Below are 26,759 nucleotides of genomic sequence, written 5' to 3'. Positions count from 1 at the left end.
CTGAAGATGTTGTAGAAATAGCAAGACAGCTTGAATTAAAAGTGGAGCCTGAAGATGTGACTGAATTGCCGTAATCTCATGATAAAACTTTAATGGATGAGAAGTCACTTCTTATGAAGCAACAAAGAAAATTGTTTCTTGAGATGGAACTATTCCTGGTGAAGATTCTATGGACATTGTTGAAATGACAACAAAGGACTTAGAATATTCTATAAACTTGTTGATAGAGCAGTGGTGAGGTTTGAGGGGATTACCTCCAAAGTTGAAAGAAGTTCTACTGCAGGTGAAATGCCTCCAAACAACGTCACATGCTACAGAGAACTGTTTCGTGACAGGAAGAGTCAATTGATGCAGCAGACTTCATTGTTGTCTTATTTTAAGGAATTGCGACCGCCACTCCAGCCTTTAGCAACCACCACCCTGATCAGCTGGCAGCTGTCAACACCAAGGCAAGACCCTCTACCAGCAAAAAGATTGCAACTTGTTGAAGGCTCAGATGATTAGAATTTTTGTTTTAGCAATAAGTATTTTAAAATTAAGGTATGTACATGTTTTTGACATAATACACCTTTAATAGAGTACAATATAGTGTAAACAACATTTCTATGTCCTGGGAAGCCAAAAAATTCATGTGGTTTGCTTTATTGTGATATCTGCTTTATTGTGGTGGTCTGCAACCGAACCCCCAATATCTCTGAGGTATGCCTATAAGGAGAAAATGTTACAAATGATAAGAAACATAATAGAACATGCTGAAAGGAATACTTAACGAATCCAGGGAAATCTACCTCTTTCATATACAAAATAGTTCAGCTAAATCTGACTTGGTAACTGGGTAATTAACATGCCTATATTTTAGCATGGTTCTCTCTTCATGGCTGATGTTTGCATAGAAATCTCCAGCCAAGTGCTTCGTCCTTGCTGCTCTCACTTATACCTGCAAACACACAGGGAGCTGAAGTCACCTGGTGGGAAAATGAAGAGTGAACGCTCTGCAGACCACATCTCGTTAGACAGCCAGGGGAGGCTGTCTTCCTCCATGTGCCTCCAAGAGCAGAAATAGTAGGAATAATATATCCACTTTACATCCTGATTCATCTCATTTTCAAATCAGAACCCCACCAGCCACCACCTTGAAAACAAAAGTGAAGGAGAAACAAGGAGAGACAGATAGATTGAACAGCGGCATCCTCATTCAGATCCTATGCGGCATCCTCATTCAGATCCTAACAAGGGAACAATCCTACCATTTGCAATCAGATAAGGGATATTATCTCGGTAATAAAAGGCAATTGAGAATCTAAATGAAAAATCTAATGCTTTTCATGCTGATTTATTTTAGATTAGAAAAAGTTAAACCAGATGTAAACATGAAGAGATGAAGCATGAACAGGGAATCATGGTAGAGCGATATATCTCAGTTTTGTTATTATAGGTGCAGGGTTGCATTAACCAGAAAATACACTGTTGATCCATAAACTGATCTGACATTAATTATTGTTGCAGAAGAGTTCAGAAGATTGAATAAAAACATGCAACACTGGCAAAGATCAATCTTGCATCTAGATTAGCGGTAGAGAGTATATATCATACCATCCCCACTAGAGTCTGTGCTCACCAACAAATCAGCAGTCCAACCTGGAACCATCCATCACACGTGCTGTCTGCCCTCTAGTGGAACCTCCTACATCCCTTGGAGGAGACATTCAGATGCTGAAAAGAGATAGTCCTCTTTTCTTTGGACTCCAATAATGTCTATCTTTATCTTAAAGGGAAGATGCAGCCAAAAATCCACCTTTGGTCTTTGTCTCCTTGGGATCCAAGTAGACTTGGGATGTCTCCTCTGTTTTCTCTGCAAACCACGCACATGTCCAGAGAGGCAAAGTTAGTGGGGGAGGGTACTGGCAGCAGGGTTCTGTGTAGACCCTGGGAAATCCTCAGCTGTTTTCTCCCCTCTCTTCTTTCCTGCTGTGTATAATGTTTCTGTCCCTGTTCTGCTTGCTTAATGCTGTACAAAGCTCAGAAGCCATCTCTACCTACCCCAACCACCCCTACATACACACACACATGCACACACACACGTGCACACACACACGTGCACGCACACACGTGCACACACACACGTGCACACACACACATGCACACACACACGTGCACGCACATACATTGCATTCTAGTTGGAGAAGGGAAGGCCTAAGCACTTGGTGTAGGAGTTAAAAATGCTGCTGAATCGTGGCTCTGGCATTTAGTACCTCTGTGACCAAGAGCAAATTACCTAATCTCTCCATACCTCAGTGTCCCTGTCTATTAAATGCAGGAGAATGTCTGCCGAATGGAGGTTGAGATAAATTAGGACTGGATGAGGGGGTATATGGAAAACCCTCACCCAGAAGCCGGTGATGAATATTCATCAAATGTCCACAGTACTGACTGACAATCCTCCATCCCAAACTTTTGGGATCAGATGTGATTCAACAATAAATTTTTTTTTGGATTTTAAAAAGATAATGTTGTGCAACAACTCCATCAGGATCTGAGGGAGAACTCTGTAATTAAGCTTAATTAATAACATGTATGAATATTCACACTCAATGGAATAAATTAATATCATAAATAGCCTTAGGTTAGTTCAGGTAAGGTTTTGCTCTCAGAATAGTTTGCTACAAACCGAGGGAGAAAAACTCTCAGACTACAGAGCTTTATGCATGTTAGCATTGCAGATTAGGGTCTATGGATCCATGGTGAGTACTTGGATATCTCGAAGGGAGAGTCAGGAAACAACAAAAACAGTAAAATATTCACTCATTTGAGCCCAGCTATGATGGCAGGATTTGGGAGAACAAGTGAGAGAATGTAGGAGTTGCTTTGTAAAGCATTTAGTCTTACATATACGGAAGGTTCTACTATTATGGCACCTACAATGTTTAGTCAGAGCTCTTGGGAGCACTGCTTCTGGCTACGGATGGAATTCATAGATCAATGTGATGTTGATGTTACTATTGTCTTAGCAGATACCAGGCTTGACCACAGAATTTCTGCAGGGCAGGTCTGGCAGGGTTGTACCTGTGAAGTGGCCGGTGGTGTGGGGGGGTGGTGGAAGGAAGGCTGGACCAGGGTCAGGAGGGCTGGTATAGGTGACAGAGCCACCATTTTCTTGTTCTTGGACACTTAGGTTTCTTATCCTTTCTGGGCCTGAGTTTTGTTATATATATATTTAAAAATCTCTGTGTCCTAGCCACCACCTTTCAGGGACTTCAGAGAGTTAAAATGAAGTCATGTGAGTATCAGAGCTTTGCAAGCTGGGGCATTCCACTCTATCAAGGAAAGTCATGATTTTCTTACGGTACTTGATCCTAATCTTACTTTTCTATTCCCTAGGACTGATTCTAATAGCATGGGTTCCAATTTGGGGTCCTTTACTCAATTACTAGGGGGGTGTGACTTTGGGCAAGTTACTTACCCTCTTTGTGCCTCACTTTCCGTAAAGTGGAAATAATAGTGATCATGCCTCTGTCACAGAGTTGTTAGAACGATCCTGTGAGGATTAATTGCCCTCATACAATGATAGCTCCTCACGTGATCCCAGGCTTAAATCAGGCCCATGAGTCACTGGGAACAGAGGTGAGAAATGGTTCTTAAATCTTTTTCCCATTGTGTGGCTTTGGTAAACTGTTTCCATTCACTAAATAACACCCTAATGGCTTCAGAGACTTAAGGGAGACAGTCTTGAAAGGACTGAGTTAGGAGTCACTTAATGATCACTCATGAAATAGTGAAGGCTGATCAGGCTCTCCCTCAGAGTAGTAAACAGTAGAAATTGGAGTCAACCTTTGGTTTATTGGGGAAAATATTTCCACGTGTAGAAAGAGTGCCACATAAATCCCAGGCATTGCAGGCCAGAGGCCGGTGTCTCCTGTTAACTCCTAACCTTGATCAGGAACTCCGCCCTTTCCCTCCCTCTCCCCTCCCCTCCCCTGTTTTCCTCTTCCCCTGTGTCCCCACTCCCTCCCAAGCTCCCTCTCTACCTTTTCCCTTACTACTTCCTTCCTTCCATCTTTTCTCCTCTTCTTTCTCCTGCAAACATCCACTGCGTTTCTCATTAACACCCACCATGGTGCTGGACACCAGAGATATACAGATAGGTCCTGCTCCCAGCAACCTCTAGGTCTCAAGGTGAGGCAGACCTGGTTGGGCGAGGAGGAATCCATTAGCAAGCGAGGCCAACAACTTTCTTCTCACTGGGGTTATGGTTGAGGGAAGATGCAGATGTCAGTTGTAGATTCACATGCATCAATGTGTATTTACAAACCGAGGCAAGTGCTCTGAAGGAAAAGGAATGCTTCTGCAGGAGCTTGTACATCAGAAACCTGACTTTGGTTTGAAGGTAATGTCAGGAGAGACAATCCTGTGGGCAGCTCATGTGAGCCGAGCTTCAGAAGGACCAGGGAGATGTGTTATGCAAATAGGACAACGCGTGCTAGGGCCCTGTGGTGGGTGAGCGTTTAACCAATCGAGGGGATGAGGGGAGCTCATAGAGTGTGTGGCAGGAGAGAGGTGCCCAGTGAGTGACGTCACAGAGATGAGCAGGGGCACCATCAGGGCCCTCGTCATACTTTACCCTAATGGCAATGGAAAGTGTTGCTCTTCTGCGTGAAAGGATTACAGTGAGAAACCAGCAGAAAGTAGAGACCACGGCAGGTCTTTCCAGGATGTTGTGATGGGGCTGAGACCCGGGGTCCAGCTGATGAAAGAAGTTCCTGAATCACCCCATTGTTGAAAATTCTTGAATCAATAGTGCCCACAGCCTGTGGAACATGGTTCTAGGCTTTGGAGAAACCAGGCATTTGCAGAAGGCTGTGAGTCTTAGTCAATTTGCCATCCATTGTGAATTGCTGAGTCGAGAGAGAGAGACAGAGAGAGAGAGAGAGAGAGAGATCATCTGTGATCCAAACTGAAGCACTTCAGTGTTTGTTACTTAATGGCAAGGCTGGGGCTCTTGACTAACAATTACATGGTGCATCAGGAGATTTTCAAGTGAAAATTAATTCTGTGTTGTCACATTCCAGGTTAATTAACTTGCTAGACCTGATAGAGTTACATTAAAAATATGCATAACAATCGTTCTTAAAAGAACCACACAAGACCACAACCCAGGAGAGAAGAAGCTTAAAATTTCCTCTATGCAAGTTTCTCTCTGCATCCCTCCACCTCCAAAACAGCCTCCAGATCTACCTGACTGGTGTGAAGCACTGGAGAGATAACTTGCTGCTTCTGACAGACTTAAGATTTAAATTATTTTCCAGCCCCATATACAATGTTGCAGTACTTTTATTTCCTTCCCTGAAAATTTTTATGCATTATCCAGTATTTCCCATGATGCATCTATGCTAAGTCTGAGAAAAGGATATATAGAAGTATAATGGCTATATAAGTATTGCCAGATATAGTCAAATAGCCAAATAATGATACTTAGTGTCTTAGTCTTCTTTGTGCTGCTATAACAGACCATCTGAGATTGTGTAATTTATAAAGAGCAGAAATTTGCTTCTCACAGTTCTGGAGGCTGGGCAGTCCAAGATCAAGGTACTTGCATCTGGTAAGAGCCTTCTTGCTTCTTCCTCCCTCCTTCCCTTCCTGTGCATTTTGAAATCCTCAAACACCTTCCTTTTATTCACTGGTAGAGGTAACCCAGGAGAAAATGGAAGTACATCCTCATTACGATCTGTAGTTGTTTCTTGGGAGAACGAAGAAATTCCAGGATGTTCCTGATTAAAAAAAAAAAAAAAAAAACCACCATGGCAGAAGAGCAGAAGAGAGCAAGCCCACTCCTCTAAGTCATTTTAAAAACAGCAGCATTGATTCATTCATGAGGCAGAGCCCTCATGACTTAAATACCTCCTGCTAGGCCCCACCCTCAACACTGTTGCATTGGGGATGAAGTTGCCAACACATGAATTTTGGGGGACACATTTAGACCACAACACTTAGTAACAACAACCACATTTGGAACACACGGGCTAAAAGCTAGAGTGTTGGGTCTAACTGGCCAGATCTGATTTCCTGGCTCCATCACATCCAGCTGGGTGACCTTGGCCTGTTACTAAACTGAAGCCTTAGCTTTCTGAGCTTTCACGATGGAGCTAAAAGAAGCATACCTTTCTGAGAGTTGGGAGAATTCAATGAGAGGATATATGTAAAGCACTGAGCATACATAACCAGTATATGTGAAGTCTCAATAATTTTCAGCACTTATTACAATTAATAATCACATGACTGATAGGTGGTGGCTGAGTTGGGCCACAAGGAGGGGCAGAGATGGTAGCAAATAACTGTGAATCTCAGCTCAGGCTAGGTCCCTGTCCCACCCCATTCTTTCTCTTTCACTACGGGGTCGGGGGGAAGCCAGACTTCTCCTTGGGATGGAAGAATTGCTTGACTACAGATTCTCCACTGCAACCCCAGAAATGGTTGCCCAGATGCAGGGGGTAAGAAGGGGCCGATAATGGGAACTGAACACCAAAAAGTTTAACTCAGCTTCTGGACTGGGGCATGAACTGAGGCCCATGATGACAGCCCAGCTCGTGCTCGAGGAATGTGTTGCCCCTTCAAGTCATGCCAAGATGATGACAGGACCATCAGCACAGTTGCTCTCCAGCTTTGGGGCGAGGACACAGGATATTCCAAAGGACGATGGGGATAGGGCAAACCCAGTATGGAATGAGATAATCTGGAGTATCATTAAAGTTAGAAATCAGAGCCAAAAATCTCACCCACAGCAAACTGCTTTGAGAATAATATTACAAAAGAAATCTTTATCTTTTGGCAGAAAAAGTCAGCAAACAGTCATACCTGCAGACAACGGAATAGTTTCCTACACATTCTGCTTATTTTCACTGGGTCCTAAAGGCCTGAAATCGGATGGCTCATAGCTAATCAATTTACCAATATTTATTGAATGTCCAGCTTCAGCCCAGCACCCATTCAGCACTGTGATGGGCTAGAAGAGAAATATTAGATGTGGTTCCTTGATCTGCTAACAAAATCCACGGCAAAATCAACGTTGGCTGAATTTTTCTAGTTTCCCTTCCTCCCTCCCTCCCTTCCTGTGCATTTTGAAATCCTCAGAAACCTTTTTATTCATTGGTTTTATTCACTGATGGAGGTAACCCAGGAGAAAATGGAAGTACATCCTCATTACAATCTATAGCTGTTTCTTGGGAGAATTGAGAAATTCCAAGATGTTCCTGATTTTTAAAAATGTACATTATTAAAGATTATATATCTGGCAAATCAAAACATGAAATTGGGAAATGTTTCTGTTTGTTTTCTAGATCCACAGTCGACTCTTCTCATCCCCCAAAGATCATTCTGCCTGGGAAAGAAATGAAAGTCTTTCGAATGCAGGTAAACGACTGGGGTCTGCCCAGGCAGGGTTCCCTTTCAAGCCTTTATTCACTCTCTCTCTCTCTTTTATTTTTATTAATAATGGAATGTACTTTTAAGCCTAGTTTTCCCCCAAATGTGAGATGATAGCTCAGTGGCTCTGACAAGATTTGAAGCTGGTTTGAATGTCTAAACAGCCAGGCCTTGAGACTAAAGGATGTCACAGGGGCAGCAGTGGCTTCAGGGGCGCCTGTGGAACCTGAGCTCCTTGCAGAGTGCAGAGCATGTGGGTCAGGCCAGCATGCAGCAGGGCTCCCCCAGGGATGAGTAATGGGACAAATACGAATATTCTCAGAACAAAGTGGATGCAATTTAAATATAGGCAGGATATGTGCATTCATAAATCATTTTTATAAAGCTTCCATTCTCAGCCACTAAACTGTAAAAACACTAGGTGAGATGGTTACAGTTCATCACTTTTATTAAGTTTGTTAACATAAATGATGTGAAAACCAGCTCCCCTGCCCCACCATTTGTGAGCGAAATCCTACGGATTTAGTCCAATGTTCTGATGGAACTATAATAAGACTACTGGGTTAATAGACTATTTCCATTCAGAGACTAGCAAAATTCAATTCTAAAAGAATGCTTTAATGTCACAATTTTATTTTTTAATCCTCATTTTAATTTTAATTTATAAATATGGCAGATGAGCCACTACAGATGAAAAGTGCATGTGATTATGTGTGTGTGTGTATGTGTGTGGATGTGGATATATATGCATGTATGTATACATGTACACACACATAGATACATTTATGTCTTCTCTTCACCACCTGCCTATAGCAAAGATATCAGGAACCTGAATTCCTTTCCATAACTGACACAGTCAACCCAAGACAAAAACACTACTTGAAACAAGCTTTCATATTTAATCCTTTCTGGAAGTCCCGAAGCAGCATGGTTTACAGCTTGTTCTTTTTTTTTTTTTTTTTGAAACAGGGTCTCATTCTGTCACCCAGGCTGGAGTGCAGTGGTGCTATCATGACTCACTACAGCTTTGAACTCCTGGGCTCAAGCGATCCTCCCACTTCAGCCTCCCAAGTAGCTGGGACTATGGGCACGCACCACCATGCCCAGCTATTTTTTTTTTTTTTTTTTTTTGGTAGAGAGGGGATCTTGCCATGTTGCCTCACCTGGTCTCAAACTCCTGGGTTCAAGCGATCTGCTCACCTCAGCCTCCCAAAGTGTTGGGATTACTGGCATGAGCCACCGCACCCAACCTCCAGCTTTTTAGTAGTGACAGATACTTAGTTTGAACTTTTTGAAAACTGAGCCCAGAAATTGCCTGTAGTGAGAACACGAATCCATCTGCAGACACTTACTGTGGTCTGAACAGCAAAGGCAGGCTCCCAAAACATGTCTGGCTACTTGCATCCCACAGGGAGTTTGGGGACACTGAGAAGAGTGCCACGTTTTCCTCAGAGCACTCAGAGGTGGCTGTGACATCAGTGAGACCTGGTGACTTAAATGTGGATGCCTTGGTCCTTTTTAGCTTAGGACTGGGCACTTCCACAGTGGATGCCTACTGGAGAGGGCCTGAGCACTTTAATGGCTTAGGAACCAATTCCATGCTGGCCCGAGGCTAGAGGTTAATGGTGCAGGCAGCAGGGAAATTGCTCAAGCAACCCTGGGTTGGGAGGGAGACAGAACTCTTGGCTTTGTATCCTTTTTTTAGTCTGCCAATATTGTCAAAGTGCGGATTACAGAAGGACACTTAAAGGCAGTCCTAAACCTTGAGTATATTCTAGTAGAAGGCAAGGAGTCAGACCTAAATGGGTTTCACGCTTCCCGGCAGGGCTGATTCTCCAAGGCACTCTCTCATGTTCTCTGTGTCTTCCCGCAAGGTTGTTTCCATCTGTTTAAGAGAAATTGCACTGGGCACTTGTTTAAAATGGTAAGACAGATTTTACTGGAGTTCTGCAGTGGAGGAGAGAGCCTTCAGCGCAGGACTAAGCTCAGCTCTGAGTACAGCAAGGGCAGCTGGAGGTTTACGGCCAAAAGGCAGAGCGAGGAACTCAGCTGATGGAAAATTACAAAGAGGAACTTAGTATCCAAGGTGGGGGAAGACGGACATGATTAGCCATCAAGGGTGGGGGGCATTCTGCCTAAAATGGCTTTGCAGAAACTCACTAATCCTGGGCTCAGAGCGATTCTCACTAACCCTAAAATTGGGCTTAACAGGCCAAGGGTGAGGCCTAGTCAAGAAGAGGGCCCAGAGGAGCCTGGCTGAGGTTTGGTCAAGGAGGGAGTCCAGTTGTACCTCTTCTACAAAAGGAGGGCTAAGCAGCCACCCGTGCCCTCTGGGCTCTCCATGGCTGGCCTTTCTCCCTCAGGAAAGCATAGGGAGTTTAGCTCAGGACTAAAGCCCTTGTTTCCATGCTCAACAGAAGGGCCTGGGACAAGGATGACGTCTTTCTTAGCCCTCTCAGTGGCTTTGGGAAACCCAGAGAACAGAGTTTTAGGTCAAACTCTGGGTTTGGAGACCAGAAACCCACTATTGTAGACAAAGGGAAACTGTTGCAAGGAAACCAGTGAACTTCATGGGAGGATGAGGCACTGGGTTGCAGAAAGACAGGAACCAAGGTTGCTACTTGGGCCTTGGCAGCAAGAGCATGCAGCCCCTTACCTGGAACTGCTGGGTCAGGCGCACCCTGACCCGATCATCAGTCAGGAGGCAAGGTAAGATATTAGATGCACAACTTCCAGAGACCCAGTCCTGGGGGTGATGGGCTAGTGGGGCAATGTTCTAGAAGGAATCCATGGGCCATGCATATGTCTCAAAAGGCATAAATAGGCACATAGGAGCTTCAGCTAGGGAGGGGCCACAGAGGTCCTTCTGTCCAGCTTCCTTGAGATGTCTGATGTTTTAAACCCCTCTTCATCATCCCCATGCAAGAATGTGGAAGCCCCTGTGGAGTGGCCTGGCCACACAGTAAACTCCAGGGACAGGGGACTCACTCTGTTTTAAGGTAGCCCGTGGCATGCTCACACAGCGGGGATTGTTAGAAAGCTTTTCAATGGCATCAAGCCAAAATAAATCAGCCTTCTTACCTATTTTTAATCTGTATTTATTAGGTAGGCAAAGAGGAACAATGAAATATTTTGAAGTTGCTGGAATACACTATCTGATCCAAGTGCTAGGAAGACAACTCTGTCGTGATATTCCAGGTGGCAGGTAATGTGGGTTTAGCTGGGGCAGTGGCTATGGTCGCTAGAACTTTTGGAGCCCTAGAAATTAGTCAAATTATTTGCATGCTGTTGGGATAAGGGGAAAGTTAAAGATGTTCCTGGACAGACAGTGCTGTCATTCATAGGGTAGGGAACTCAGGATCCAGGAGGTTTATGGGGTTAGCGGGGTGCTAGTGGGAGGATCCTGACTTTGTGGTGTTTGGAAACTCTATGTGTGAGAGGTCAGTATGGCCTCATCTGCTCCAGATGCCCAGGAAGCAGCTGGCAGTGTGGCGTAGAGATCAGGAGCCAGGTCAGGGTTGTGGGTCAGCGTTGTAGATCTTGATATCATCATGGTGTACATGAGGGTGGTATGACAAACCATGAGAATGGCTGAGATTACAGCGGGAGAGAAGATATGAGTTGGGAAGAGGATGGGACTGCAAAACCAGGAGGAACCACATGTGTGGGGTGGGAAGAGGAGCACTGTCCTGAAAACCACAGAGCAGACATCAGGGTTTTGTCTTTTCAATTGAGATATGTAGTGCCCACGCTGACCTTGCCATCAGTTAGCATTTTGTCTTTGGAACAGTTCTTCCACTTCCTCATTTCTTGGTTTGCTCTTAGACAAGGGTGCTTTTGGATGCTGTGATCTTTATGAAGCTGCTCTAAACTTCAGTGATGCGGGTGGTAGCCTCCAGCAGCAGCTCCATCAGTGGGCTATTTGTTCCAAACAGGCTGTATAGAGCCCAAGCAGGAAATCGGAACTGAATGTCGTCTCTGAATTTTCATTTTTGCATCCTTCATTTTCACAATGAAGCTATTCACTTTCTCAGTCACTGGAAATTCCAGGACTGGGAAGAGTGGGGAGTTGATTTCTTATAGTTAAACTGTCCTCCTGGCAGGGCCTTTAAAATCAGTTGGCTTGTGTAAAAGGCTAGTTTACTATGATTAATAGGATCTGAACACGAAAGGAGAAAACAAATGTAGGAAGGGTGACTGTTCTGTCCAAACTCACATCTGTTTTTAAAATCAGAGAGAGGTGGAAAGTCCCCTTCAAATTTCCATTCTGTGTGTTACAAAAATATTTTGTCACATTTCCCCATCACCATGCTACCTGTCTGCCGATGAGACTACTTGGTCTATGGATTGACAATGATTGGAAGTCAGGTGTCTGGTTCAGCCATTTCTGGGGAAATCATTTAGGGGAAATGTAAATAGAGGGGGAAATGATGAAGGTCGTTTAGAACTTTTAATTACCAATTCACTTGGTTTAGGGAAAAAGGCAGGGCCAGAGGGCATGGAATTTTCTTCCTCCTGATCAATTTGACCTGACCTTTACAACTGGCGGTTTTTAAACTTTGATTGATGAGTCAGATAAAATAATTATATTTCACTTAAAACTTGAGGATGATTGTTCTTTTATTCCAGATTTTATAAAAGCAGTGATTTGATTCCTTCATAACAATAGTTTCTATTTCATTAGTACTGAATTAAACCATTAGTTGCCCCCCAATAAACCCCATACCCTTCGTCATGATTCAAGGAAGGTTTGTTCTAGGATCCCTTACAAACACCCCAGAACCTGGTGTGAGTTACATGCATTTTCTTTTCCAGAAGAAGCCACTTGTAAATGATGTTTCTCTGGGAACGAGGTATAGGAGGGACACCACATTTATCTGTTTGCTTTCCCTGAAACACCTGGTTTTTAGGAAGCCTCTAATTGTTGGAATTTCAGTGTGTGGATTATCTTTTGATACAGAAACTATTTGATTGTACCTCACTCCATCTGCCTCCTTCTCATAGATTCCTCCCTGCCCATGGGAGAATCCATGTATTCAACAATTTATAAGAGTGTCTCCAATCAATGCAACTTCTCTGGTCAAAAATCACATCAGTCCCCAGAGGACAAAATGTAAACTCCTTGGCATAGCATTCAGTGCCTTTCCCCTTCAGAGTCTGATTTATCCTTCTGGGTTTTTCTCCAGGTCCATGGCCTTGCAAGCACCCTGCACCCAGCTCTTGACTGTCTCTCTCCTTGTCCAGAGACTCTTCTGTCTGAAAACCCTTCTATATGTTTCTGTTGATAAAACCCTTTCTTTTGACTGAAACTTGATTCAACCTGCCCCACCCCACCCCCGGTCTCTCAAGGGCCTTTTGTCCATTGCACAACCACAACCACAATCCTTTCACGTGACCTTGCTGACTCATCCTTTTTCCCTCCAGAACCGCGAGCTCTGAGTGTAGGGACCTTGTTTTACTCATCTCTGTGTTTCCAAGCTCAGGGATCAGCAGGGAGAAGTGGTTCAATAGATTGAATGGCATAATTTGTCTGAAGAAGCTATTGGAGCCATTTCTCCTTCAGAGGCTCTCACTTCACCCTCCCAGGCAAGCCAGAGCAGGGGGGGAATCAGCGTGTGAGTGACCGAGAACCCCACGGGGAAAACATCTGCCTTTCTGCTCTTCAAGATTTTTTCAAGTGCTTTGAGCAACAGGCTCCTGACCCGCTCCTCAGCTTCCCTTGTCGAGAGGGACAGAGGCTCCCCTAGAAGTGGCTTGGATGGGGTCTGCTTGGTGTTTTCTCCAGCTAGCATCCATCCTGCTGTGCACAGCGGCAGTGGAAAAAGGCAGCGCTGCTTTTCGGATCACTGGAGAATAAAACGCATTTACTCCTGCTTCCTGTGGAGGACATAAGGAGATGCATTTGAGTCTGTTGTGCCTGCTTGGGTAGGATGTTATTAGAGAGAAAGCAGACCAACCGGCCCTTGCCACTGGGGCTGCGTGACACCTGGGTGCCCTCTTATGAAGAGCCGCTGTGCTCCTGTGCCATCCTCGACTCTGCTTCATGGCTCCCTGGGCCTTGACCCCCAATTTTGCTGCAATCACCCATAAATAGTGCAATAAGCAACTCTTTCCCCCGTATGTGTTTCTGCCTCTAATTTTGCCTTTGCCTATCACCTGGTAACATAATCTAATTTAAAAAATAATTGGTAAAATGCTGTACTATGAAAAGAGCTCAACTGCAGATTTTGCAGTCTATATAGCTTTGTGTCAGGCAGAAATGCATCAGCCAGATTTTACAGCTTCCTTTCAAAGCCATGAATGCTCAGTTCCTGCCTCTTGTGTACCAAGGCAGTTGGCAAGAAGACTTCATCCAGATGTGAGGAAATCAGACATTGGGGTAGACATGTGGGGCACAGTCCAGGACGCCCCATGTCTCATTCTCAGAAGAGCGGAATGAGGAAACCTACCCATGATTTCATTGAATTCCCGTCTGAAGTGTTTGAACCCTTCCACCTCGCCATGCACGTCAGGGTGGGCACTTTTGGGCATCGGTATCCTGATCTGAATAAAGACCTGAATCAGGTCTGAGAGACAGGCATCTGGCACTGGTTTTTCTTTTTGCTTGGAAGGAGCACCTCCTGGAGAAATATCGTTAAGAGACCTGAGTATGATGGCTGAGCAGCAACCCCGCACTATGCGCCACAGAGACGAGATTTTCCTGCAACCACAGAGCAGGATAAATGGCTTTGAGTTGGCAGCAGTTCCCAACTGGAGGGGTGCATCTGAATCTCCGATCAAGCCTAGAGCAGAAATAGGTCTCCAGGCCTCACCCAGGCCTGTAGCATCAGAGCCTACAGGTGTGGAGCCCAAGAAGTTATCATGAGCAGCCCTGTGAAAACCACCACTCAGGGTCTTTGGCGTTTGCTGGGTTTTTAAGAAATAAAGGTGTAATATTTGTCCATCCAAGTGATTGTCATTCCCGCATGTCTAAGAGTTACTCAGCGTAAAGTTATCCCATAGAAGGCTGTTTTAATGGCCTCCTCTTCACCCTGGTGGTGAGGGAGGGATTGCTGCTCTAGTGTGATGGAAATGCCCACACATGATACCCAGCACTGGGCAGTTGAGGTCAACAGCTGTTTATTGGTCCCATATGCTCATAGCTCCAGGGAGGAGGGCTCCGTGTGTCCTGCAGGGCTACATGAGGACTGCACTGAGGAACTGTGTGAACACATCGGGTCTGTGGGAGGCAGGCTTTGTAGTAAAAAGAGGGCGGGGTGACCTTGGGTTCCTATGATCCCGTGATAAGGAGGGCTGTTTGGCTGTGGGAGCTTATCTGAGGGAGCAGCATGGGAGAGGAATTATGATGGGCCATCCGAGGACCTCATCATTTTCCCCAGATGTCAAGGCACACGTCATACTGGACCTCAATGTTAGGCCTTTCACCAGGAGGGCCTGGCAGGGGGAGAGAGAAGATGTAGAGGAGTGGGCAGAATGAGACCTGCTGGGGCAGGAAGACAGGAAATTGAGACTTGGCTCCTAGTGGCTTGGTGAGAGGCACATGTGGACACCAGTCAGGCAGTGTCAGGGCTGCAGCAAGAGGACACAGAGTCCTCAGAGGAGGCACAGGTGGGTGACTGGGAATGTAGGATGGAGTGCAGTGGAAAGAGGTGGTGTCCAGGTCCCACACACATCCCTGGCTCATGACCAGCCCCATCCAGAGCTCCTGAGGTCCCAGGATCAAGCAGAGGAATCAGATCCAAGTCATGAACTCACTTCCCAGAGCAATGCAGAAATCTGAGCTCTAGACTAGGTCCAGGGAGGCCGGGAGGCCCAGTGAACCCTGACCTAGAGCCGGCCATTGCTCTGAACTCAGGAATGCTGCTCCATGTCAGCAACGGCACTGTCATTGTCAGCCACGCCGGAAACCTGGTCTTTCTGCCTTCCCTCACTCCAGTGTCCAACCATGACCAAGGCCCTCTGATTTGCCGCCTCATCATCTTTGGGGCAAGCCTCTTCTCTCCGTCGCTGCCATACTGGCCTGGACTCCTCCATAGCCCAGCTGTGCCTCCCTCATTCTCATCTCCACCTACAGCCAGAACGACTTGCTTAGGCCACAATACCCCTGCTTAAGACCCTTCCATGCCTTCCAGTTGTTCTTGGAATAAGGAGCATTTTTATTGTGGTGCAAAAGGCCCCGAGGCCCTGGGCCCTGCACCCCGCACTCTGTCTCCTTCCCTTTCTGTCCCACCCTCTGCTGCCACGTGCCTCCTGCTTCGGGATCCCTGCCCGTGCTGGTGGATTCCATCCTGCTAAGTGGCCATGACCCTCACTGACCTGAGCTGTAGCCCCTTACCTGCATGTCCTCTGGAAGCCAGCCCGATGTCATGACCAATCGCTGGTGTCCACTGTTCTCTCCCCTACTGTGCCCGTTGCAGTCATGCTTTCAGGTTGATTTGGATTTGATGAATACTTGCTCCTCCATCCAAACTACAAGCTCCACAAGAGCAGAGGCCTGTCTGATTTTGCTTGCCAGTCTCAGTGCCGTGCCTAAGCACTCAATAACCCCCTGGTGGGAGAATGCGCTGGCTAATGGGAGGTAGGAGCTAAGTCTAGGATGAAGTCTGGGTGGGGCATGGAGACAGGGAATCAGGCCCATCTCCAAGGCAGACATCAATAGGACTTTGAGACGACACAGAGTACGTGTCCCCTCGTGTCTGCTTTCTACTCACCACTCTGAATCGATCTTCCCTCCTCCTGGCATCAGCATCCTCATCTTCCACTGACTCCATCAGCCTCTCTCCTCCTGGTGTTGCCTGACTCCACAGCAAGAACCCTAACCTCTGCAGAAGTCCGCGTTGGGCTTATGCGTTATTTTTGGTGTGATTTTAGGCTCCTTTAAAGAAGGAGGTTTATTTGTTTTGACTTCCTTATTAATTGCTAGTTGTATATCAAGAGCACCCCCCAAGAGAAAAATAATACTTACAAATAATCACTGGAAGGCACACACTCCTTCCGAGGGCTGTGTACTATTGGGAAAACACTGAACAGAGAAGGCATGTTCCCAAACTTTGTGGTCCCCGCTGTGCGGAATGCTGCTTGTTTTGGTGAAATATTGTTAATAAGGCGTGGAGAGAATAGACTTGGTTATGAGCTAAAGTGTTATTTATTTATTTTTTTTAGTGGCTTTTGCTCAGTTGACTATCTAGGAAAAGGATTTCTAAAAAAAAAAAAAAAGCATATAAACAAATGCAACGTAAATTGAAAGCGACACAAGGATTTAAATGTATTTTTGAAGCTTGTTGTGTTATTTAATATAATGGTCATGTTAATATCCAGCTTCCCAGCCGAAAAGGAATATTTATCTGGCAGCTGAAATGTGGCAGAGCCGGAGGAGACAAGGACAGGCGGAGTGAAGCAACTGCCAAACAAAACACAATTATTTGTCCTCTCATTATACACCTATGACTTTTCATGGTTTATTTTATATCTCGGTAAAAATGTCAGAGTGTTGGCCATGAAATCATTATCATACAGCATCTTTTTCTGGAACGAATTACCTCCTAACCTGCTTGCTTCTCTCTTCTTTTTCAACAGTGGGTCTCTCTCTTTCTCTGTGTGTGTGGTTGACCGCTGATAACTTGCCCTTAACTCCCCTTGGTGAAATGCGGTAGGCAGGAAGGCCCACGCCTGGCTGAGAAGAAACAGCTTGTAACACGTGTGACAGGTCATTGTTATCAAAAACAGAAAATTAGAGCCAGTGACCCCTTTCCAGCTTCCAAGGGGTACAAGGATGTCACGTGTCCTGCTGCAAATTGTATTCCTGTGTTTGAGCAGAAGACAGGTAAGGTCTGGCTTCCTGTTCAAAGGTGTTACTGTTCTTAAAAGAACCCCGGCTTCATGTCACATGCCTACCTTGGGTACATGAGGAGACCTTATGATTATAAAACCTCCCAGAACCTTCTCCCTTTGGGCTGGTATTTGACAATGCCACCGTTTGACCTCTGCGCTGAGGGGAGAGCTCCTGAATAATGCTGTAAGAGATTCAGCTGTGAAGTGTCTGTGTCTCTCAAACTCCCTTGACCGTTTGGAGTGAGTACAGATCACAGAGGGCTAAGTTTCCCTAAAGCAGTTTATATTTTTAAATGGAAATCTTTCTGAAGAGAAAATCTTGTGGGAGGCCACGTTATAAACCAGATTAAAGCAGAGAAGCTGTGGCTGAAGGAGGGCGGTGAGCACCCCTGCCAGGTGCACAGTCTCCCCTGAGCAGTTAGAGACATCCCTTAGTGTGTCAAGCAGGATTTGAAAACGACTGTCTGCAGGTCTGGGAGGGGAGTGCAGACCATTTGAGTGACATTGACCGATTTCTCATTGAATATTGAGATTGCACCTCGTTAATCTGGAGCCCCGTGGAAGGAGCAAGTTATCACTGTGATGGTCCTTTTTAACCCAGAGACAGGCCCCGCTTCTTTATTGATCTGCACTCCAGTTCCTAAATCCTGAGCCCACTCTATTTTATAGCTCTTACAAATGTGATTATCTTGGTGCCCTTAAGCCACAGCTGATACTTTGGGCTCTTCGAGGCTGTAATGGTTCCGGGCCCCTCTCCTCCCCGCCCCCCATGCCTTGAATGGAGAAGTGGTGGTAGATGTGTGCCCTGGATTTTAACTGGAAGATGGGAAGAAGCAATAATCTGTAATAGGACAGTGCTTTACAATTTTCTTCCTTTTCCGGTATTAAATAGCTTTGCTTTAATGACGCTCAGCTTATAGCTTCTTTTAGATCCTCCATACCAGTGCTGGCAGGAGTCCAGCTACCAACTCATCTCTGAATGTGGCGTTCACTAATGCCTTGTGTGTGCTTAAACTTGATTTGTTCTTTTTATGAGACTTAGGAAACGATCTATGAGGGTGATTAAACATTGAGACAGGCAGCCTAGTGGGGGGGTTGGCCAAACCCTGTTCTTGGACAGCTTTGAAAACAGGCAACACTGGGGGTCAGGGGCTTCCCTTCCAGAAAGCTGTACTGTGTGATGAAGTTTGGGAATGTGGATTCTTAGCTTGGGGTGCCCAGAGCATGGATTAAAATTTGTATCAAAGGATACTGCTCTTTCCTTAGGAGACAAGATTGAGAGTCAGTGTCTGGGTGAAAAATAGGAGGCTTTGGAGAACCCCAGCTCTTCCACAGTTCATGCTGTGACCATGAACAACTTAATTAATTTCTAAGACTCAGTTTTACAATTTGTAAGTGAAAATGGTAGTACCTACCTTGCATTGTTTTTTTGAGGAATAGTTGTAATAGACATAAGACAGTCATCATAATCTCTTTTTTATTATTGTGGTAAGAATACTTAACATGAGATCTACCCTCTTAGTAGATTTTTTTACGGTACAATGCACTATCGTTGACTCTAGGTGCAATGCTGTACAGCGGATCTCTAGAGCTGATTCATCTTGCTGGACTGAAACTTTATGCTCATTGATTATTAAGTCCTTATGTTTCCCTGCCTCCCAGCTCTGGCGACCACCATTTGTTGATTCTATGAATTCTGCTCTTTTAGATACCTCATATCAGTGGAATAATATAGTATTGGTCCTTTTGTGTCTGGCTTTTTCACTTAGCATAATGTCTTCAAGGTTCATTCATGTTGTAATGGGATTTCCTTCTTTTTAAAAATTGAATAGTATTATATTGAGCCTATACACCTCATTTTCTTTATCCATTCACCTATCGATGGACACTCAGGTTGGTTCCATATCTTGGATACTGTGAATCATACTACAATATACATGGGAGTGCTGATATTTGTTTGAGAATCTGATTTTAATCCTTTCGGATGTATGTCTAGAAGTGGGATTGCTGGATCACATGGTAGTTTTATTTTTAACTTTTAAAGGAAACTCCACATTGTTTTCCATAGTGGCTGCAACATTCTACATTCCCACCAACAGTGTGCAAAGGTTCCAATTCCTCTGCTTCTTTGCCAAAACTTATCTTTTGTTCTTTTTTGATAACAGTCATCCTGACAGGTGTGAAGTGATATCTCATTGTAGTTTTGATTAGAATTTCCCTGATGAGTAGTGACTAATTCTAATAATTAATTTTTAAATTAGCAGTGCGTGATATCAACCTCCCCACCTGCCAAAACATACAGATGCTTACAGGTGTGTCCGTGTAATTATTTTCTGTTCTGAAGCATTATGTTTCCTGCATGTTGGGGGAAGCAGAGAGGTTGGGAAGAGGGAAATACAGTGAGCACTGGGGTGGGTCTCACAGAGGGGAAGGACAACCGGTTGGATGACCTGAAAGCTCACTCTGAGCCTGCCATCCCAGGAAGTCAGGCATCTCCCCACTTGCTAGTGACATGCACAGTTGGCCTCCATGCTCAGCCTGTCCCTGCACCTGGCTTCTTTATTCCCACAGCCTCATCCCACAGGAGGGGCTGCTCTTCTTCCAGCTTGCCACAGAGCCTCCTGCCCCAAATCTTTCTGGGCCAGGAGCCCTGCAATGGCCAGCTTTGTCCTTGGCCTTGGCTGTGTCCATCAGGCTGCCCCATTGGGTGGTCAGGCCTGTCTCCTGGCCTGTACTTCACAGCTGGTCAGCAGGGGTTGGTGACCTCACAGCTCCTGTGTGCTGATCCACCTCAGACAGAAACTGCCAGGTGTTCTCCAAGACACCATGTGGCCCTGGAATGTCCTAGGCCTCCCCTTCCGCATCATTTCTTGCCCATCAGCAAAATTCCTGCCTCATGGGTCTTTGGGCAGTTGATGGAGGGAGGATGAAAAATGCCTGCAGAACCTGGACATCACCCCCTTCCAGGTAGTTTTATCACATGGTTGCCAGGGGTAGGGGGCATGTCTGGATTGTGGCAGCAGGTGCCATGTAGATCCAGAAGTGCCATTGTGTCAGAGGACCTGGCATGGGCTTGGGTAAGAACAGCCATGGAATTCAGGTATCTGTTGCCACAATGCCAATAAACAAAGTGTCTTCCAACTCAGTAGCTTATGGAACAACAAGCATTTCTTTAGGTCTCAGGGCTGCAGGTCGGCATTTTTGGCGTTCTGCTCTCACTGGGTCCACTCGTGTGTGGGGTCAGTGAGCTGTCAGTCGGGGTGATGGCTCTGCTTACTCAGGCTTATCTAAAAATGTTCACAAGGTGAAGGCCAGGGCCAAGCACAGAAAAGGAAATGCATAAGTTCACGTTCAAAGCAAAGCAAATATAATGGCACAACTCCGAATCTAGAGGTGGAAATATAGACCTTACCTCTTGATCAAAAGATCTAAAAGTTCATTGAAAAGAGCAGGGGCCCTGGGGAGGGGCCATAGAGAATTGGAGCCCTTATTGCCATGCTTCTACAAGGCAGCAGCAGGTGCATATTGTCTGGGACCAACTCCACACCCACCAATTCACTGGGCATTGAAAAGGATTTGTGCTATTTTCACAACCACTACATGAGAATGGGATAAATAAATATTCCCATTTGATAGATGAGAATACTGAGAGCTAGAAAAGTCCAGTAGCTTATGGGGTTTCTGAATTGCTCATGCCTAAGATGGAGGTCCTATTAGGCATGAGCCTAATAGGAGGTCCTATTTCTCCCCCCAGGACTGCAGTGGGGTTCAATGCTCTGGGGTGTGCTGAGTACCCAGAGAGGCAGTGCTGGATGCCTGCTGGCTTGGGAGCCTGAGGCCCAGCAAATGCCGATGTCACACTCCTCGCTGCAGCCCCAGCACCCAACACAGCATTAGAACCCAATACACAGATGGGGACTGGATGTGTGGCAACATTAGAGGGTGGGGAACAGATTCTGGAACAGATTCTGAAACGTATCGTCACTTATGAACTATGAGACTTCTGGTTTCTGGGCAACATGGTGTCTCTTCGAGGTCATTCTTGGAAATTTCCTCATCTCTCCCATGATGAGTTTTGCCAGTTTCTTTGTGTTGGGATTCTAGGGCTGCTCCCCAAGGTCACTGTGTTCCAGCTCTACTGGGGCATCTGCAGCTACACACGTGAGGACAGCATCTGGTCCCCTGTATCAGTGTCTGACGCCTGCCCCGTCTGCTCTTACCACTCCTACCACGTAGTCCTTGGGCTGCAGAGGAAGGTCCACGTTGCGGTTCTTTCGTGACTGTCTCATTCTTTCTGTGCTGCTGCCTTTGCATCTGCTTGCTGGGTCTTGGTGTTTATGCTGCCTGTCCTCAATTTCATTTGCTGACTGTTCAAGTCCCTGCCCTGGGGGTTGGTGTCGGTGGTGTTCTGCAATCTCAGAGGCCAGGGAGCTACAGGGTGGGTAAATCAGAGGGGTGGTTCCCCTCTTACTGAATACTTCCTATGCACCAGGAACTGTGCTGGCACTGAGCATGCAATGCTGAGCAAGATGTCAAGGGAACTTGCCCTCCTGAAATCTATGTTCTGGTGTTTCGGGAAAGACAAACATCAAGTGGACAAACAAGTAAAATCATTGCAACAAAGAGAGGGCAAAAACCAAGGGGTGCTCTGCTTCAGGTGGAGAGGATTGAATAGGAGTTTGCCATGCAAGCAACGGGGCAAGGGGCAGCTGTCTCCAGGAGAGGAAGCAGGATCTGCAAAGGTTTTGAGGAAGGAACGGGTCGAGTGTGTTCAAGGAGCCAAGAGAAAGCTCACTGTGGCTTGATCCTACCAAGAAATGGGGTGAGTAGTAGGAAAACAAGTTGGAGAGCTGGAAGGGAGGGCTGAGGTAACAGAGGCGAATTATCTGTTTGCTGCAGAAGCTGCTAACGGGTTCAAAAGGAGGGAGTTACAAGATTTGTTTTGCTTTGTGAGAAGACTGTTGTGCATGCTGGAACAGATTCTGGTCTAATACCTAGATAATCTGGTCAATCCTGTTTAAGAAATGTAAGACAAAATGACAAGTACAAAACTGCTGTGGCCCCTTGTAGAGGCTTGGAAGGGTGTACGTGCGAGTGAGTGTCCTCTGCTCCACGCGGAATCTCCCTTGACGGTGTGAATGAAGGAGGGAAGGAGTGAATGCTGGAAACACACCAGAGGCCTGCAGCAGCTGTTCCAGTTAAAGAGGGTGATTCCTAGGGTGTTGGCCTCTGGGGTGTTGGAAATAGAGCCCCAGGCTTGGCTCAAGCATTGGATGTGGATGGTAAGGGAATGGAGGGTGGAAGATGATGTCACATTTCACTTCATCCTCTAAATAGATCCAAGAGCTACTGATTATTATTTTTAATAATAATAAATAACTGATTAATAAGTAACCTCTCCAAACCTGGCCTGCTGCTGGAGTACTTACTTGTTAGCCGTTGTCACCATGGTGCTTGTGGGGGCCTCGGAGCCACAGACAACCCTGGGTGATCACTCATGGTAATTGTTGACTTTAGACCAGACACACGGAGTGTCCATCAGACGGACTTGGCTTGAGTGAAGGTTCTGTCCTTTCAACCTTCCTCTTCATTGTCCCCACTCTGCGCTCTTCTCCCCATTCCCAACCCCACCATTACCAAGCCCAGGGCCCCTCTATGCTTCTCAGAACCCTGCCTGGGCCACCACATCAGCACAGTCACCTCTCCCTCCTCCTTCACCTATCTGAACCCCGACAAGCTCATCCACAGGGTGACTACGCTGGGGCCATGCTGGGCCCTCTTCATCCAGCATCTGCAGGACTCAGCACAGAGTGGGGGTCCAGACAGGATTTGCTGAATGAAGGCCTTCAACATAAAGGCAGAGCAGCGTGTTGGTGAAGTATGAGGGCATCAGGGATTTAAGCTCTCCAGCTCCATTTTCTTGTTATTAAAGTGGGACAGTTATAGTCCCTGCATCACAGGGACATCAAGAAGATGAAATATGGTCCTGCCGGCACCATGCCTTGCATGCAGTGCACACACAGGCAGCTGCTATTTTTATTATCTATATTTTAAGAGGAAAGAAATATGAACAATGTCATATAGTTAATGCAGGATAAAACTCAGAGATATTTGCAAGCTAAAAGAGAAGTTGGTGAATGTAAAAGAAAAGCTTGTCTAGCAGTGAGGTTTACAGACGATCATTGGGGTCTGGAGACCCCTCCCTCCCACCACGCTCACCTTTCCTTGCAGCTGATATACAGCAAATCCTGCTCTGCCGGGTCCGTCTCTGGACAGTGCTTTGCAGGGCTAGCGGCTCCTGTCTTCACTGAATACCAAGTATGTGGGTTTAGTAATGGAAAGGGATGTTGTATCCACCTGGAATACAAAACATTCATGACCGTATTATTTATAAGCCTATTTTCTACCAATGGCTAGTCATCCCTGTGAGCTTCAGTTTTCCTGATTAGTTTAACTAAAATTTAAAATATATGGAATTTAAAGCTACTTTGAAAACTTTCCCCCTTTCAAGTCATTGCATAAAGAATAGATCCCTTCAGATGTCTGCATCTGTCGGGCAGCTGGTAGCTCCGTCTCCTGCTCTTGCTTTTAACACCTGCCATTTGTCTCTACACAGACCTTTCTTGGTAATTGAGATGTGTTGTGCATCAGGCAGGAGGCTTATCTGAGGGTGCCGAAGAGATGGTCTCTGGCCAGATGTTTCCCCTTCATTAGAATGTGTCCATCAGACATTGCTCACGAGAACTCTTTGCTAAGGAGTGTCTGCCTCTTTCATCCTATTAGCTAGGATAAGCTGGGCTTCTAGTTCTCTCACCAAAAAGATGGAATTAGCATTTAAGAAGCTGTCGACATAAAAGTTTGTACCCTTCGCAATTAATGCAGGAAGAGGTCAATGATGGTAAATGAATGCTGTAGAAATCAGCCTTCGTCGTTCGCGAACAGGTAGGGCCCTCACTGCCACATTTGAAGGCTGCTTCTGTCTTCCAATCCTGATGAGGACGTAATTGTATGGAACGCTGGCTTGTGTTTGGAATCCGAATTTGTGCATTGGCAGCGTCACAAGGAGTTCTATGAAGAGCCCTGATTCTTACAGAAGCACCATGCAGAGACCTCTATAAAGGCCAGGGTGTGCCACGGGGTACACCAAGTGTCTCCCGACACAGTGGTGGGCACCCACGAGAGCAGTGTGTTTGGACGGTGCAAGCTGTCCCAGCCCAGCCGCTGCCCCTCTGTAATGGCTGGGATCTCCAGTTGCACTCCTGCCAGTGAGGAACATAGAGAGTGAGTAGTGGGCAGGCAACCCTGGTTTCTGCAGAAGCTGCAGGGGCTAGATACAGGAGAGGCAGGCAAGCGAGTGGCTGGGGAGACGCCCAGGTCAGGACTGCTTACTGCCAAGTGTTCAGAACTGTCCACTCTGCAAAACCATCCCCAAATTACTTATTGAACTGTTCTCACTGCTGAGAGGCAGAGCCAGTAGAACTTGCCTTGCATCGGGGAGCCTGACCTCTGGCAAGATCAGCACACCTCCCCCTGGGCTCCACTCAGTGTTCCCAGTGACGGCCAGACCCCAAGCAGAGGGCTCATGGCGAGTCCTGGAGTTCTCCACAAGCAAAGAAGCTGTGATACAGCGACAAACACAGCATCCAATCACCCAACTCCATCCTATTTTTTTCATCTTTTTGTCCATCCATCCATCCATCCACCCACCCACCCACCCACCCGTTTACCCTTCCACCACTTAATAGACTCTTTGAGAATGGCCTTGACAATATATGAATAAGACATAGGCCTTGGCATTTTAAATTCACTCTAGCAAATGGACATTTGGAGATCCCAAGAATGTCAAAGCCAGAACTCTTGAGAGGCTGCCTTGTCTCATTTGTCCAATAAGAAGACTGAGCCGCAGAACAGAGAAGTGGGCTGGAATCCAGGCCTTTTCCCTGCCCGTTGAAGGTGTTTTCACACGTTACATGGAGGAAACTAATTTCATAATAAAGACAAATGTATACTTTATAGATTGGGTATAATTCCATGCATTTTTTCAAGAGATACTTGCTCTTTCGAGATTAAAAGAACAAGCAAGTTTTCTCATATTCAGAGAAAGCTGGCACAGCATTTTGAGAAATCAAAAAGCACTATTCATCTTAACATGAAAACAAGTTCTGCTTTATAGCCAGGCACATAGGCGCACACCGATAGTCCCACCTACACACGAGGTCGAGGTGGGAGGATTGCTGGAACCCAGGATTTCAAGACCAACCTGGATACCATAGCAAGACTCTGCCTAAAAAAGACAAGGGAGGAGGATTCTGCTGAGTACCTGGGAGCTGGATTTTCTTTTTGCTGAGGGGACAAGAGAAAGGAAATTACAGTGTATAACTTTAGCCTATTAACTTCCTCCTTTTTACCTTTCACTGCCACAAGGTAGAAATGAACTAACAGTGAGTATTCTAACCGCGAATCTCCCTTTTGCCCATGCTTCACCTCTTTTTTTTCTTTTTTCCTTTTAACCTTGGAGTTGTCAAACTTCTGGAATTCCGGCCATGATTTCCAGGCTAGAGGCAGGAACCCCATAGAGACAAGCAAGACTGTGTGCTCCTTTGCAGAGTTTCCCTGTAGGCCTCACTCCCGGTAAATTCGATTCCATACACCCATATGAACCACAGTGAAGATTATCCTCATCACTCATAAGACATGTTACAGTGGAACCGTTTCTTAGAAATGAAAATAACCAGTTATACTCACAGTTTAAGAAAAAGAGGCTGGGTGCGGTGGTTCGTGCCTGTAATACCAGCACTTTGAGAGGCCGAGGTGGGTGGATCACTTGAGGTCAAGAGCCTAGACCAGCTTGGCCAACATGGAGAAACCCCCTCTCTACTAAAAATACAAAAAATTAGCAGGGCGTGGTGGCACATGCCTGTAATCCCAGCTACTCTGGAGGCTGAGGTGGGAGAAGGGCTCCAACTCAGAAGGCAGAGGTTGCAGTGAGCCAAGATTGCACCACCACTGCGCTCCAGCCTGGGTGGAAGAGTGAGACTACATCTCAAAAAAAAAAAAAAAAAAAAAAAAAAAAAAAAAAAAAACAAGAGAGAGAGAGAAAGAAAGAAAGGAAAGGAAAAATTGAAACCAACGCTCCTATCTGGTCAACCTGGTTTCACTGAGCCTTCTTTGAATTTAGCAACACGGCCTTTGTCATGGCAGCCGAGGCAGCTGCTGGATGGAATTGTCCTTGCAGACAGAGAAGAGTTGAGAAGTTTTGACAGCCCCAAGGACAGTCACACTTTCACTGAAAAACCAAGGTGAATGCTCCTGGCGAAGCAGTTGCAGCGTCAACTCTGTTTTCTTCATTGCCAGCACCGGCCTATCAGGAAACCTGCAGCCATGGCACCGATATAGCTCAGTGTATTGATCCCTGTGATTCAGTTTCTGCTCCAGGCACATTTTAGCACTTTTAACACATCAGCACAATAGTTCAAAGATCAATCATTATTTCTCCTTACTGATCCGTTTTA

General features: G+C 45.9%; 1 protein-coding gene across 7 annotated transcripts in view; it reads left to right on the top strand.

Annotated features, from left to right (window-relative positions):
* The window catches only part of C9H10orf90 (chromosome 9 C10orf90 homolog), a 239,936-nt gene that overhangs the window by 17,789 nt on the left and 195,388 nt on the right, over positions 1-26,759 (top strand). For 6 of the 7 annotated variants that reach the window (XM_065521607.2, XM_074003070.1, XM_045361732.3 and 3 more), the window contains exon 2: positions 7,332-7,404. The exons of the other annotated variant lie outside the window; for it this stretch is intronic. In XM_065521607.2, coding sequence (XP_065377679.1) covers positions 7,332-7,404 — 73 coding nt within the window. The remainder of the gene's footprint in view (positions 1-7,331; positions 7,405-26,759) is intronic. 7 annotated transcript variants of the gene reach the window in all.

Source organism: Macaca fascicularis, chromosome 9 (assembly GCF_037993035.2).
Source record: "Macaca fascicularis isolate 582-1 chromosome 9, T2T-MFA8v1.1".
Classification (NCBI taxonomy): Eukaryota; Metazoa; Chordata; class Mammalia; order Primates; family Cercopithecidae; genus Macaca; species Macaca fascicularis.
Note: the sequence above shows the minus strand (reverse complement) of the source record. Positions and strands in the feature narration are given on the sequence as shown.